The sequence below is a fragment of the Lolium rigidum genome, chromosome 7 (genome assembly GCF_022539505.1).
Source record: "Lolium rigidum isolate FL_2022 chromosome 7, APGP_CSIRO_Lrig_0.1, whole genome shotgun sequence".
Classification (NCBI taxonomy): domain Eukaryota; kingdom Viridiplantae; phylum Streptophyta; class Magnoliopsida; order Poales; family Poaceae; genus Lolium; species Lolium rigidum.
In genome coordinates, this window is record NC_061514.1 from 322,091,993 (window position 1) to 322,106,073 (window position 14,081).

At 44.4% G+C, this 14,081-nt stretch overlaps 2 protein-coding genes across 2 annotated transcripts; one reads left to right on the plus strand and one right to left on the minus strand.

The window, feature by feature from the left end:
* Window positions 1-2,967: 2,967 nt before the first annotated feature.
* On the minus strand, window positions 2,968-6,240 carry LOC124673289 (hexokinase-4, chloroplastic-like). Its single transcript, XM_047209402.1, has 9 exons — window positions 5,972-6,240; window positions 5,100-5,250; window positions 4,804-4,986; window positions 4,535-4,609; window positions 4,175-4,330; window positions 3,977-4,072; window positions 3,768-3,898; window positions 3,590-3,671; window positions 2,968-3,500 (listed from the first exon to the last, which is right to left on the minus strand). The coding sequence occupies exons 1-9, from the start codon at window positions 6,238-6,240 to the stop codon at window positions 3,153-3,155; spliced, it is 1,491 nt and encodes a 496-aa protein (XP_047065358.1). The 3' UTR covers window positions 2,968-3,152.
* A 3,854-nt stretch (window positions 6,241-10,094) lies between these two features.
* LOC124673290 (WEB family protein At2g17940-like) lies at window positions 10,095-13,812 on the plus strand. Its single transcript, XM_047209403.1, has 2 exons — window positions 10,095-10,268; window positions 13,066-13,812. Exons 1-2 carry the CDS (start codon window positions 10,095-10,097, stop codon window positions 13,810-13,812), a joined length of 921 nt encoding a protein of 306 aa, XP_047065359.1.
* The last annotated feature ends 269 nt before the right edge of the window (window positions 13,813-14,081 follow it).

Here is a 14,081-nt window from a genome sequence, read left to right on the forward strand (position 1 = left end):
TCGGACGTACTGGCTAATCCAGTCTAAGATATCTTGTCCATGTATACACGTGTGTTGGTTGAGTCCTCCCCAACCCCTCTCCTCTCCCGACCCCCACCCCAACCCTAACCGCCGCCTCCGCCGCCGATAGCGCCGCCGGGGCAAAGACCCACGGGGCGTGGCGGGGGCCCTTCCTCGTCAACGTGGGTGACGGTGGACGGGATCTCCTCCTCGACGCAAACGGCAGATCGGCCGGCGCGCGGGTGATGGGCGGCGGCGGCTCTGCGCTGCGGACCCTCTCCCGTAGGCTCTCCCCCGCAGCACACTGGCAGGGGCTGGTGGTGGGCGGCGGCCAGGCCCATGGTCTGCGCCATCCCCTCCCCCCCCCGCCTTTCGCCGATGAGTAGAGGCGATCTCGGGCTTCTTCCGCGACATGAGGTCGCCCGGGGCAGCAACCTTGGGTACGGCGGTGGAGGTGGCTCTCTTCTTCGCCGGAGAGGGTCGGCCTGCGGTTGGTGGGGGTGGATCTATTGATCTATCACCACGTTTCGGCGGCGTGATGGAGGAGCATGGAAGCCGGCGACGGTGTCGCCGGTGGAGGGTTGGAGTGGCCAGCCCGGGATGGTCGCCGACGTGGGGGTCCGACCTGTTTAAAGGCGGCGGTCCTAGGGCCTCTCTTGCGTGAAGAGGAAGATCTACCGGAGGCCTGGACTCGTGATCTGGTTGGTGTGTTGAGTTCCGGAAGGCTCCATCGGCGAAGGTATTCGGTCGTGCGCACCCATGCTTTTATTCCAACCGATTGGTTCTGGAGGGAGTGGCGCGGAGCTCTTTTTCTGTGTTGACATCAAGTGACTATGGATCCATGATGAAAGTCGGAAGAAGAGAAGTTCATGAAGGCCAGAGGGGAGGACTAGCTAAGGGAGGTTCAAGTCTCCGCGCTGTTGAGAGACTTGCTTGGTGTTCCGGGCTTCACAACAGTGGTATGAAAGTGGGGATGACAACACAGGTGAAGTTCAGAATCCTACCTTTCAGGGTGAAAACCCAAGATCTGGCCTTAACTGGTTGTGCCTGGCAATGACCTTGTTGGAGGCATTGTTTTGAGAGCGGGGACTATCTTCAGGGTGAAAACCTAAGATCTATGATCGGGCGACGACGGTGTTAGAGCACTGTTCCCTTCTTAGGGGCGTCGTTTTTGGAGAGTCTGTATTTCAGGTGTTGTCTTGGCGGTGGATGTATTGCTGTTGTTAGGCCCAAGCTGCTGTAGCGGGACTTTTGTTTCTTAGTTTTCTTTTCCTTTTTTTTTTTTGCTGTGTGCATCCGTAGTGCCATTAGGGTGGTGCGTTGTTGCAGAGGCTGGGTGAAATTGGTATCTTTTTATATTAATATATTCCCTTTATCGAAAAATATAAAAAACAAGGTTTCAAAATTGAAATATAACTTTAGTGAAAATGTATTCTTTTGTACGCATAGTTTATATGAATTATTGTTCCGGTGTTTCTAAATTTATGTTCATATATGTAGAAACCACTGTTCAAAAACTAGGCTGATTCAGCGATTACTAGGCCGATTAATCGCTACTAGGGGCCTGACCGTGTCGATTACCATTAATCTCTTGTGTTAATCCTTTAGCCCGATTAATCGTACCGAAAATCCGATTACTAGGTATGTTCCCAATTAAATATTACACTTGGTCAAAAAAGTTATAAACTTCTCAATGCATATAGCTAGTACAGGCACTACCCCTCCCCAATAAACTAGGTTTTGCAAAGCTCCCGCTTGAGCCTCCAACAACTCGAATTCCGCTGTCGCCAACTAGTTCCTTGCCCTCCCAGACTAGTTACTCTCAGTTGCCTAGATACAGGAGCTCGACCACCTTGATTAGCTCGTGCAGGAGCTCAAGGGTGCCTTCGATAGGTTAGGTGGTTGAGGTGTAAGAGGGGTCGTACCCTAGCTAGGTAGGTGGTGGGAGAAGATAAACTTCAGAGGTGAGCGGATAAGAAGTGCAATGAAGAAACGCGGCTTCGACTAGTGGATCCTTATTCGCTCGTGACCTTGAAGATTAAGTCACCGAGGAGAAGAAAACATGTTTATTTGGAATTTTAGGCTCTAGAGAAGTAGGGCCAGACATATAGAGGCTCATATACTATTATTTTTCTTATATAAACTGTTTTTACGTGCTAATTTGTGTAGGTTACACCGATTAATAGCCGACCGATTAAATCAGTTAATCGTCCGAATTCCGATTAATCGCTACTCCCAAGCCGACCGAGCAGTTAACGATTACCGATTTCCTTACCATTGGTAGAAACTATTTTTTATTTATCTCTAGACTAATGTTCATATGCATTAAAGAAATATTCGTGTACTCCTATGTATAAAAAACAAGTTCATGTATCTACGGAAAAGAAACTAAAATTGAAACTGAAGAAAATGATGATACTACAAAAAATTATGAATTTAAAGAGAACAAAATAAAGAATCGTGGATTTTAAAAATCTACCACTCTTGACAAAACGAAAAATAGAAATTATAAATGTGCACTTATGGATAAAAATAAGAAGTAAAAAAAAGCAACCAAAAAAAAGGCAATCCTTGAAAATAAAAATAATAGGAAAAAAACCTTACATTTAACGACATCTAGATTTGTTAGAATTTGTCATTTTAAAACACCCAAAACATCGGTAGAACACTCCTTTCACTGCATCCAGATTTCTGTTCAGAATTTTCTTATAACTTATAAAACCTGAGTTTCCATAAGAATTCGTAGGTCGCGAATCTCTTGCTAATGCTCAATTATTAGTATGACAGAAAAATACAACTGAAAATTATTCAACATTCTTGAAATACCAGCCCGGCACAACAGCATTAAGAGTCTAACAAGAAATCTCAATCTTCTGGATAAGTACGGTCTGAGATTGCAGGATGCTCTTGAAAGACACTCACTGATGATTCATATGCCGATAGTTACACATGTTGTTAGGTATTTGTTTAACATTTGCGTGTTTGGATCTTGGATAATACAATAATAAGCCAGATCTGTTGTAATCTCCTGTGATCTAGGTCTCGGTTCGGTTGATGTGATTTGTTCGGTTGATAACCTCCTGTTGTAAAGTCCAGAACCCACCCAATGTACGTAGCAGCAAACTCTCCATGTTGCAGGTTCCTGATGACTGTCATGTCGAGGACTGCGCTGCATATTTTGAGTTTGCGGCAGCCAACAGTGCTGCGCCGATGCCAGACCCATCTTTTGTGTGCTCAACGACTACGTGCTCCGAGTCCTGGGGCCCGAGAAGCTCCACCATAGCCTCGGTCATATACGACCTGTACTGAGGGTAATTCTCGTAAAGTCCACCATCCATCGCGACCGCTGTTCGTCTCCCTAAGACCAGCCCATTGGAGTCGCTCTCCATCTTCTGAAGAATGCCAGCAATACCGGCACCAGCCAACCGACCGCCTCTCTTGACGATGCAATCAGAAACATCTACGATAGCCCTCCGTTCCGCTAGAGAAGATTCATTGACCTGCAACCGTGGTTATGGGAGAAAATCGCAAGTTCAGTTACTGGTTGGCGAGATGGCTATACATGACTGAAAGAAGTGAGGAAACTTACACCGATGACATCGCGTAAGATTAATTGAACTTCTCCCAGGTCATTGGAGCTATCTTGTTGCATAGCACACAAATGTGGGGTTCTGCAATTTTTGTTTTTGGGTTCAGCTTAGACCAGCACGGAATTTTGAAAGGGGAGGATAATTTGGATTTTGGAAGCTGGAACATGAAGAGCTTGCCTTAGGACAAACGGCTGAGCAAGTTTGTCAGCGAAAGAATGGCCAAACAGATCATGCTCTTGAGCCATTTTGGCCAGCACTCTTCGCACAATTTCTCCAAGGTACATACCAGAAATCGTCTTCTCAAATATCTGCCAGCACAAAGAGCACATTAAGACATCCAAAACAAGCAAATTAACAAATGTGCAAGCAAAACAAAGATATTTTACCTGTTCACCGGGATTTATGCTCTCAGCATCCATGTCCCTGTCAAATTCAGTTAGTGGAAGACCATCTGAAAACGCTCCCCATTCAGTGTTGATAATCTGCAGTTACAACTTTGAATAAATTCAGTTTGATGATATTTATTCCCCAATTTGGAAAAATGATTTTTTTTTTGGAAAAGCAGCAACGAAATGGCAGCATACCGTGTTTCCTGCTACAGGCCCAAGGTGTAGGAGCTTTGGGATAAAATCGTTTTTCTCAATGTAGCAAGCATTTGTGCCAGTGCCCAATATTACTGCAACCATCACGTCCTCATCCCAATAATGCGCTCCAGCTAAGGTTCCAACGGTATCGTTTACCTGTTAAGGGATTCATTTGCTTAAATTGTATCTGAATTTTTTAGTGGAAACAATGTCATTTTGAAAGCATTTCAGCCCATGACAAAGCAGAAAATCCCATTTGCTTTGCCCACTAAGAGCACTTCTGATGCAGAGGACGGAAGGCAATATAGTTCTTCCCTTATCTGAACAACTATAAGTTTTGACGATTGCTTATTTGCTTACCAAAGCAGATACACGCATGTCAAGCCCTTGTCTCTCCATTGCAGCATTTAGACAGGCAACTACATCCTTCCCAGCCTGTGAAGACAATTATATTGCTTTATTGTTAGCATTAACCCGACTGGAAAAGTCCATAAACTATATTGTGTGACTAGGAAGAGACATTATTTGCTCACGCAGGGAACTTTCGATCATACAACTCTTGGGAGTTAGAAATGAACAAGGAATATACAAATATGAGGAAATGCATTTGGAAAGAAAGGAAACCTTACAGTTCCAGAGACGGCAAAACCCTTTGTCCACTTGATCAGAATGCCGGAATCAATAGAAGTTTGCTTTACCGGAAAGGAGAAGGTAAAACCAATCTCTCTCTTCCTACCTTTCTGAAGACGAAAGTTGCCGCCCTCCTTGGCCACAAAATTCGATAGTCGGGCCGCGATGAAATCGAACAGTTCCTGTAAAGCAGCAGTTGCGGCGCCAAGTATCAAATTGCTAACCAATGTAGAACCCAGTTGTATTTCCGCAAAGAGAACCAGCTTAAGGAAAAAAAAAACAACGAAGCAGTTACCTCAGTTGTACCATGCATGATTTGTTTTGGGATGGACACTTGCTCGGACTCGCTGTCGATGACACGCCTATCTTTTCCCCCCAGCTGCACCCTGAGGACTCTGAAGTTGGTGCCTCCAAGATCCAGGGCATAGAACAGCCCGGTCTCATCCCTACAGTATAACAATCATGATGACTAATCTAAAGAATGAACTGAATGAAGTCACAATCTTAACAAACGGCTACATTTATTAATTCTAGGAATGAGACTACTATGCCAAAAAACATTACAAATCTCTTTGGTAATTGGTTAAGCGGTATTGCCAAGAAGGATTTGGTTCAAATTAGGGTGGGAGTCTGCGCTGTTCTTTGGGCTATTTGGAATATGCGCAATGATACTGTTTTTAACAAACCGACAAAACAACCTTTCTTGCAGGTTCTCCCTATGGTTATTCACTGGATCCGTACGTGGTCTTATCTCCAGTCCGAGGAGCAGCGGGATGTCATGGAGTATGGGTGCAACCGACTGGAGACGGTAGCATGGGATTTCTTCAGCCGGTGTGGGTGGCGGCTTGACCATAGGATCACTTTGTGATGCCGCTTTGTCTTTTGCTTTATTTTTCTTGCGGTTGTTGATTTTCAGATCAACTTGACATGAGACTTGAGTTGTAATAAGGTTAAAACTGGACTTGAATAAGGTAATAAAGCAGCGGTATGCATCTTTTTGATGTAGAGGCGGGGCACATCCCCCATTTCGATTTTTTATTATTAATTCTAGGAATGAGACTACTAATCACAATCTCTGAATCACAAGCTAAAAGCAGAGCTCGTTTACTGTACTAATCACAATCTCTGGATCACTAAGCGAGGAGGCCGAGTTAGCTGGTCGGTTACCCAGTGGGGAGCGAGTAGACGTAGCTGGGGATCATCTTGAGCTCGCCGGCGCCGTCCACGGCAAGCCCGGCGCGCATGTCCGCGGCCATGGCGTCCGCCACGTGCCGCAGCAGAGGGAGCGGCGTCGCGCACCGCAGCCTCAGGTCGTCCAGGATGGGCGTTGCCGCGGCCATCGCCGAGCTACGGACCTGCACAGCGGCGGCGCGACCCCGCCGGCGGTGCTGCGCCACGGCCACGGCCGGGAACGGCGAGCCTACGGCGGCGGACATGTCGAGGCGGGACGGGGGACAGCAGCTGGCTGCTTGCTAGGAGTGATCTACTATGCGCCGAGTGATGGAATCAGGGAAGGTGGCAGGAAATGCTCTGTTCTTTTTTAAGGAGAACAAAATTGGTTCTTTGCGCGCTCCGCTTCCTATTTGTCATCGAACAAGTAAAGCATTTTTTAGTAGACACGTCAGCTATTTTCATGGTTTCGCCGCATCAGCACAATCCGGTATAGATCATGATATGCGGATAAAGTCATAGTACTACCAGACAATCTCACTTTGGGAGTTTGGGACGGAGAAACTGTATTTGAAGATAAGATAATCTCACTTTTCTGATCGGTAACCTTAGAAACTCGTTGGGGTATAACCCTCTTAGCGACGCACCACGTTGAAATCCGGGGTGTGATGTTAAATAAGCAAGAGCCGGGTTATCGTTTTCTTAGTGGCGCGCCACATCAGACCGTGGATGTGGTATTGAATGAGCAATGACCGGTTCATCACTCCCTTAGTCGCGCGCTACATCTTCGCTCGGATGTAGTAATAAGTGACAAGGGTTTTCGGATTTCACTCGACGAATTTAAAGGGCAAGGAAGCTAGCAGAGAAAAACAAGTTTTGGGTGGGTAGTTAAAATGTAGGATCCTAACGGGGGAGCTAAGAGAGTTTGTGGATACAATGATTGGCATGTCTGTAAATATCTATTGTGTCCAAAAGACTAAATGGGCGGATCAAAAGGCTAAAGAGGTAGAGAACGCCAATTTCAAGCTTTGATTTTCTTCTTCAGTTAGTAGTAGGAATAGGGTTGGCATCTTGCTAGATAAGAGCCTCAAGGATAGACGTTATAAGAAATGGGACATGATAATCCTAGTCAAGGGGGTTATAGGGGATCTTATCTTAATTGTCTAAAAATCAACGAAATTGTTTAAAATATTAAAATTTGCGGGTGAGATCTTTGCTCAATAAACGTTGGGCCTATTCAAAATATTTGTGATATAGATGATAAAGTTTTCACGCGTGTGCCCCCTCGCTGAGCACAAACTTTAAGAATAAACCATGAAAAACCAAAAAAAGGATGGAAATAACATTATAAAAATTCTAAAGTTGCTATTCAATCGCTGATTCTAGATGTTTCAGAAAATAAAAAACAATCAAATATTGTGGAAACCCATTGGATTTGAAAAACATAATTATTTATTTTTTACGAACAATAATATTTTTTTGGGAGAAAATGTAAAAAAATATGGAGTTTCTAGATATTAGGCCCAAGTGAATCGTCAATCTTTAAGCACATCTTGGGGCATTAGCTAGCGTCTAAAAGTTCAAGGAAACTGCGAACCCTCGGGTTAACTTAAGCCCGAGACCTGAGACATTATTGGGTCTAAAACTAAAGCTGGCAGGTAACAAAGCGAAGGCCACAGTAGTGTCCAAATGCCAGGCTTGCTTGAATGGGCCTGACAAGTAGTTTTCAGCTCGGTTATGGCCTATGCTGCCTAGGCAAAATTTGAGTGATGGTCACTTGGGCAGGAGTCTACTCTTGATGGAACCAGTTTCTAAAGTAATCTTGCTTGCTTGGAAGTTGGGAAATATCAAGACCGGATAGTTTCCTTTTCGTTCCTTCTCTCTGGGACTCCAAGTCATCGTGACAGCATTTGACCGGTATTTCCAAATTCTTTAGTTAGTTGCAGTAGTGGATCTTGTGAGCTACTCCACGGTATATATCTGGAGTCTGTAGCTTTCAAACAGGTCACAACATGCATCCATGCGTGGCCACTTCGAGCCTCTAAACTTAGCTACTTAGCTAGCTCTATACAACGACCGACCAATGGTGAAGTTGGTGTCCCGTTGCTCTCCCCTTATCACGTCCAACATACGTCGCATCTCCATGTACTTGTAAACAACAAAACAAGGTTGCAAGAATCATGACTATGTCTGACCACTATTTTTTAAAAGTAATTACATAATCTATATATGAAAGTTTATGGAAACTGCGAACCCTCGGCCGGCCTAATGTTGTTTTGAACTTTGCCGCGCCACTAACTTTGGGATTCCACAACATCGGCGTTCCATCGACATCTGCGGGGCAGAGAACAGTAGTAGATCCACCTCCCGGTGACCTCGAGTGACATGCTTGACCAGTGCATCTCCATTGAAGAATAGTACCGCGTATTATAGCTAGCTAATAACGTTCTCCTTGGAAATTTGCATTGATCAAACGAACATTTAGGCTTTGCTCTTGTTCCAACGACTAGCAAGCTCTGCCCACAGTGGAGAAGATGAGAATTCTCAAGGATCGGATTTTCCTTTTTGTTTGTCAAGCATTCTTATGATGTTTTCGTGTCTAATTAATACTATATAGCTTTGGCTCATCCACAATATAATATTTATGTTCTGGTTATTCGACCTAGAAAATAACTATTTCGACGTCAATATTTTTGCGAGAATACACCCTGAAAGGTGTATCAACCATATTAAAGAAAAGAGCCAGAAGGCCCACGCCTTAGAATCCGTGCTGTCAACAAAGGGTGACAGCTCCCCGAAGAAAGCCTAATCACCGTCCCTCCAGGAGTGCGGAAGCGGCTCAGGAAAAACAAACAACTCCGAGCGAAAAAAACCTAGCTAAACGCCATCTCTGGGACTCCTCCTGGATCCTACATCTAATGGCACCGACCTTAGGCCTTGCTCCATTGAACACCAAGTCGTTGCGGTGTCTCCAGATACACCAAAGACCCCTCCTTGACACCCTGCGACAGGGCAAAGAGGACCACCATTGTAAGAGGTTCGTATCCACTACCGGCATCCGGCCACTCCATCTTCCCCCACCTTGCCAAGGCCCAAGCCCAGACCTGATGGGCCGCCACACATCCAAGCAGAATATGTTGGATCGACTCCGGCTCCTGATTGCACAGAAGGCAAACCGCGTCGATGTAGCCTGTCCGCGGTCCAGCATCTGTTCCTTGTAATGAGCCACGCGAAGAACTTGCAACCGTAGGGGGCTCTCGACCACCAAATCTCCGTGGAGACCGGCGCCACAGTAGTCCCGGCGAAGAAGGCGCTATATGCCGATTTGGTGGAGAAATTGCCGTCGACCGTCCAACGCCACACAAAGGATTCGCCTCGCTCCGGCGAGAGCTGAAAACCGGAGAGGATACCCCAAAGGCGGAAGAACTCTGACATTAAGAACCCTCTTACGTGACCATATCTATGTTGTTCATTTCTGTAAGGTTGAGAAGATCTTCATTGAACGAGAAATAACTTAGTCGACTGAGCTTGAGGTGTGCTTATTCACATCACAAGTATATTTTACCGTGTAGAATATACATTTGTTTCCCTAGTAGTTCATTTCTGTAAGGAGTATATATGTACTAGTATATTTTTATGTGCAGAATACGAATTTGCTCCCTTTATTTGTAGCTATATAAGAATAGCACAAAGAGACTAGCTAGCTAGCAGTAGTGGCTGGTCGGGGGGACGGATCCTGACCGTTCACCAAAGCGCAACGATTCAAGGGGATGGCGGGCGGGAATATTACAGTGAAGTGGACGCGAAGCAAGGAACCCACCTCCACTCCACTCCACTCCACCACCACATGCAAATCCTCCATTACCATCATCTCCGGCCGCGTATGGTATACTAGCTAGCACAAGCATACAACAACAGCAACGTCGTAACCTCTTCTTCTTCCCTAACCATATCCCCACTCCCATCCTCCGATCCTGTTGCCGTTTTGTCTTGTCTTGATTAGTAGCTGCATCCAGATACATATTTATACATCCACACCTGTGCATGCTTTCCTGAGCTAACCGACGATCACTGAAGATTGATCGGACGAGCAGAGGCCAGAGGCTCAGATCGTCGATCAATGGATGTCGACGGCGGTGTGGTGGCAGCGGGTCGGGCAGAGATCGATACGAGGGCGCCGTTCAAGTCGGTGAAGGAGGCCGTCGCGCTCTTCGGCGAGAAGGTGCTGGCCGGGGAGCTCCTCCACGGCGGCCGGCGAATCAACACCGAGGTACGTGCTCTACCGGGCCACCTAGTTTGATTAGCCGATTATACAGATCGTCCTTCGATCTTATATTAGTATATCTGCATGCATGCTTGACAACTGTGTGCATCTTAATTTAGTTGACGACGACTTTCTCAGATTATGCATGCATGCCAACAACGGATCAAAATCAAACGTATTGCCGTGATTGCAGGGAAAGAGTGTGCACGTACGTATGTTAGATATATCGAACAGTTTTAACACGTGTGCATGTCCATGATTCATGTGTAGACTCGGAATTATCTTAATTCTTAATCTTGTGATGTTATTGAATCACATATGAAACTCATGTTGCAAGTACCGACCTGCATGAATCATGAAGTAAATCCAGCAGGCCAGGACATTTATCTCAGTTGCAACACATACATAAGTACTAATGCAATCTTATTTGTAGCCTCATATGCTACTGGAAAAATTAGAGTTCAAACCCATGCATGTTCCAACTCATATCTAGCATCGCAACCAAATGATCTCGGAGTCGAATTAGCAAAACCGTAAAATAAAAAAATTCCGACCACTCTACGTAAAATAACAAATCTGGTGTCCAGAAAATCTTTTTTTTTACATTGTCTTTTCTTAATTTTATGAGACCCAACATAAACTTATGTCCGGCCTTTGCCATTAAAGTTTGCATACACGTAAACGACAGAAATATATAACATATAAAATAGATTTTTTTTAGTTATCGCAAAAGCACTTACTACGGGAGTTAAAACTCCATGGCAGTTAATTTACTCTACTGCTTCAGTTGAAATTCAGGAGCGTAGTAGAAGTGGTAAAATGAAAATTGTTGGTTTAAAATCAAAAGTGTTCTACCTAGCTTGCTAGCTATTCCTTTCTTCCAACTCAAGAAAAACAGGTGTCAAGTAAGCAGCCTTCTTTCTTTGCCAGCAAAGTGCATGTTATGAATGAAATGTTTCTTCTTATAAACATGCATGTTGTCCCCCCTCCTACCTACTAACCCAGACACTACAAAAGCTAGACTCCGGAAATTCAATTCGGCTCCCGGGTGCGTACGCTCCCTCTACTAAAAAAATATATTTCGAAATGTCGAAAAATTTGGATAAAAAATTCTACATGTACATTTTCATTATGTATGTGCATTCGTCAAGTTTCACGAAAAAATAAGATATTTTGTGGTCTATGTAAAAAGGAGAAACTTTATCATGTGAAAAACATTATTTTTAGCACTAAATTTTATCTTTTTTACACACGTCACATGATAAGTCGATTTTTTATGAAACGACTTTGTGAGCGCGTAGCATGTGAAGATGTACGTACTAATTTTTTGTTTCAATTTTTTAAAAATTTAAAATATGTGTAAGATGCATTTCAAAATATAGGGAGTATATGCACCCATGTTCCAAAACACCACTCCCGACAGGCTGTACTTATACACTACTTCAATCTTCTTCCATTACAATAGCTAGGTAAAGTAGCGTAGCTAGCTACATTGATGGGATCAGATTGGAAAGTGTGTTAATCAAGACTTTAAGGTAGCTAGGTTCCTTCCACCTGAATTAAGGCAGCAAGAAAAGGTGTACTCCGAAGATACCCAGAACCTCCCTATGATAATGGTATACATTATCATATAGTACTACCTCCATTTTAAAGTAGTGCTAATGTAGCGAAGTCCCCCTAATGACCACTGTCAGAGCGCAAGATATGCAGTAGCCTTTTAAATGTGAAAACAAGAACGATAGCTAAAGTATATCATATACTACCTCAATTTTATATCTTTATAAAGATGAAGTCAATGATGTAGACACTTATTCAAACTACTTCCAGAAACTCTGACTACATTTTTTCGTATAATTTACCGGTTAATTTACTAACTTCGCAGTGCTTGTCTTTATGCAACTATTTAAGCATGAAAAACTCCCATGAAAACGTAAACAAAACACCTATACTATTTAAAAGCACATGCATGGTACTCAGTGCTAATATTGCTAATGATGTCATATATTTATCTGTCTTTAATCATCCATTACAACCCGACGAGCGAGAATTTTCTGATCAGGCACTCAGGTGCACACCCCTATCTGGGCTTTTTATAAGTGCATCAAGATCCGTGCTAGCCTTTTTTCCCTATAAACAACTTTTTTTTTACCTCTCACACCATACATCCTTTGAACTTGAAACTTTGCACTTCGTTGAGATAGAATATGTGAAAAAAATTCAGAACTTCATGACATTAATATGTATATATATATTAATGAATTTGCTTAGAATTGTAAATATTTAAAATCTTAAATTACACAAAATACTCTGAACTATCTTTTCCGCCGTGTCTAGTTGTAATTCTTTGGTGACTTGCAAAGTTTCAAATTCATGTGTTGTATAATTTAATTTAAACAACAAAAGAAAAACACACAGAAAAATGTGGGTGTAGGTGTCATGATGCTTACTCGCAACTTTTCATGAACCTAATTAAACAAACCCATATGTAAAAGCACTTTGGATTAAACATTTACACATGTCCCAAGATTTTTAACACCCCTTAAACGAAAATTGTTACTTCTCCCGATCCATAACAAGTGTCAAGTGTCGTGGTTTTAGTTAAAAGCTAGTGTCAACTTTTAAACTAAAATCACGACACTTATTATGGATCAAAGGGAGCACACATATAGTTTGTTATAACTTACAGAATCCGTGCATTTGTTAGAAAAAAGAATTTTTTTTGCGAAAAAACAGAATATATTCTACCTAAGTCCTCAACAGAGCATCTGATAACCTTTTTTGTCTTGCCTGATTCGATCCATGTTTCTTTCCTCCATCAATGGCGCAGCATCGAGTGACACCATCGCCAAGACCTCCTGTTAACCACCAACACGCCGCTGCTGTGATTGTCAATGTCGCGGCGGCACCACCACCCCCGCGTCACGTACAGGTACCGACGACGAGGGAGCTGAACGACGCGAAGGACGAGCTGGAGAAGGAGCGGGAGGAGAAGCACAAGATGGCAGGCTGCATCCTGTCCCTCCAGGAAGAGCTGAGCAACGCCATGAGAGAGCTGAAGAAGCTCAAGGCTCGTGACGAGGAGGCTCAGGCCAAGGTCATTGACCTGCAGGTGGAGGACCTCAAGTTCATGGAGATCAACAATCAGAAGCAGCAGCACCGGAACCAGAGCATACCAACGAGCAGCGTCGACGTCAACATGGCCTCGAAACACGCCGCCGAGTTCCAGAAGAAGCGGTACGTCACCTTCGCCGACCCGCCGACGGCCGCATACGACCGGGCGCCCTCGCCGCCCCGAGCTCTGCCGGACGTGGTGCTGGAGCTGCATCATCAGCCGCAGTACGTGCCGTCGGGCCGGCCGCAGTACCGCGAGGTGCGGTTCCAGAGGCAGGTGTCGGCCGGGCACGAGACGGTGAAGAAGGTGATGGCAGCCGCGGCGGAGGAGGATGGGAGGAAAAAGAAGAAGAAGCCGCTGATCCCTCTGGTGGGCGCTCTCTTCATGAGGAAGAAGAAGAGCTCCTCGGGCGGTCACCACGACGACGGCTCGTCGGCGGTCAAGCCGCGCCCGTCGTTTTGAGTCCATCCGCTGAGATGCATACATGAGCTCCTTGGCCGTTGGATCTTCGAGAATATATAAACGATGCACCTGTGTGGCTTTGCGTAGGTTGATAGTCATTAATAAACGTGTATAACAGGCAATACATGCATGTATATTTTTCTGCATCAGTTCAAGAAAAAGGACATGGAATCACCTTGGATTGTGCGTGTAAAATGTGCCTTTTACACTGGAGAAACATTAATAAATAAATAGATTATAATAAATCAAAATATTCATAATGTTGAAAA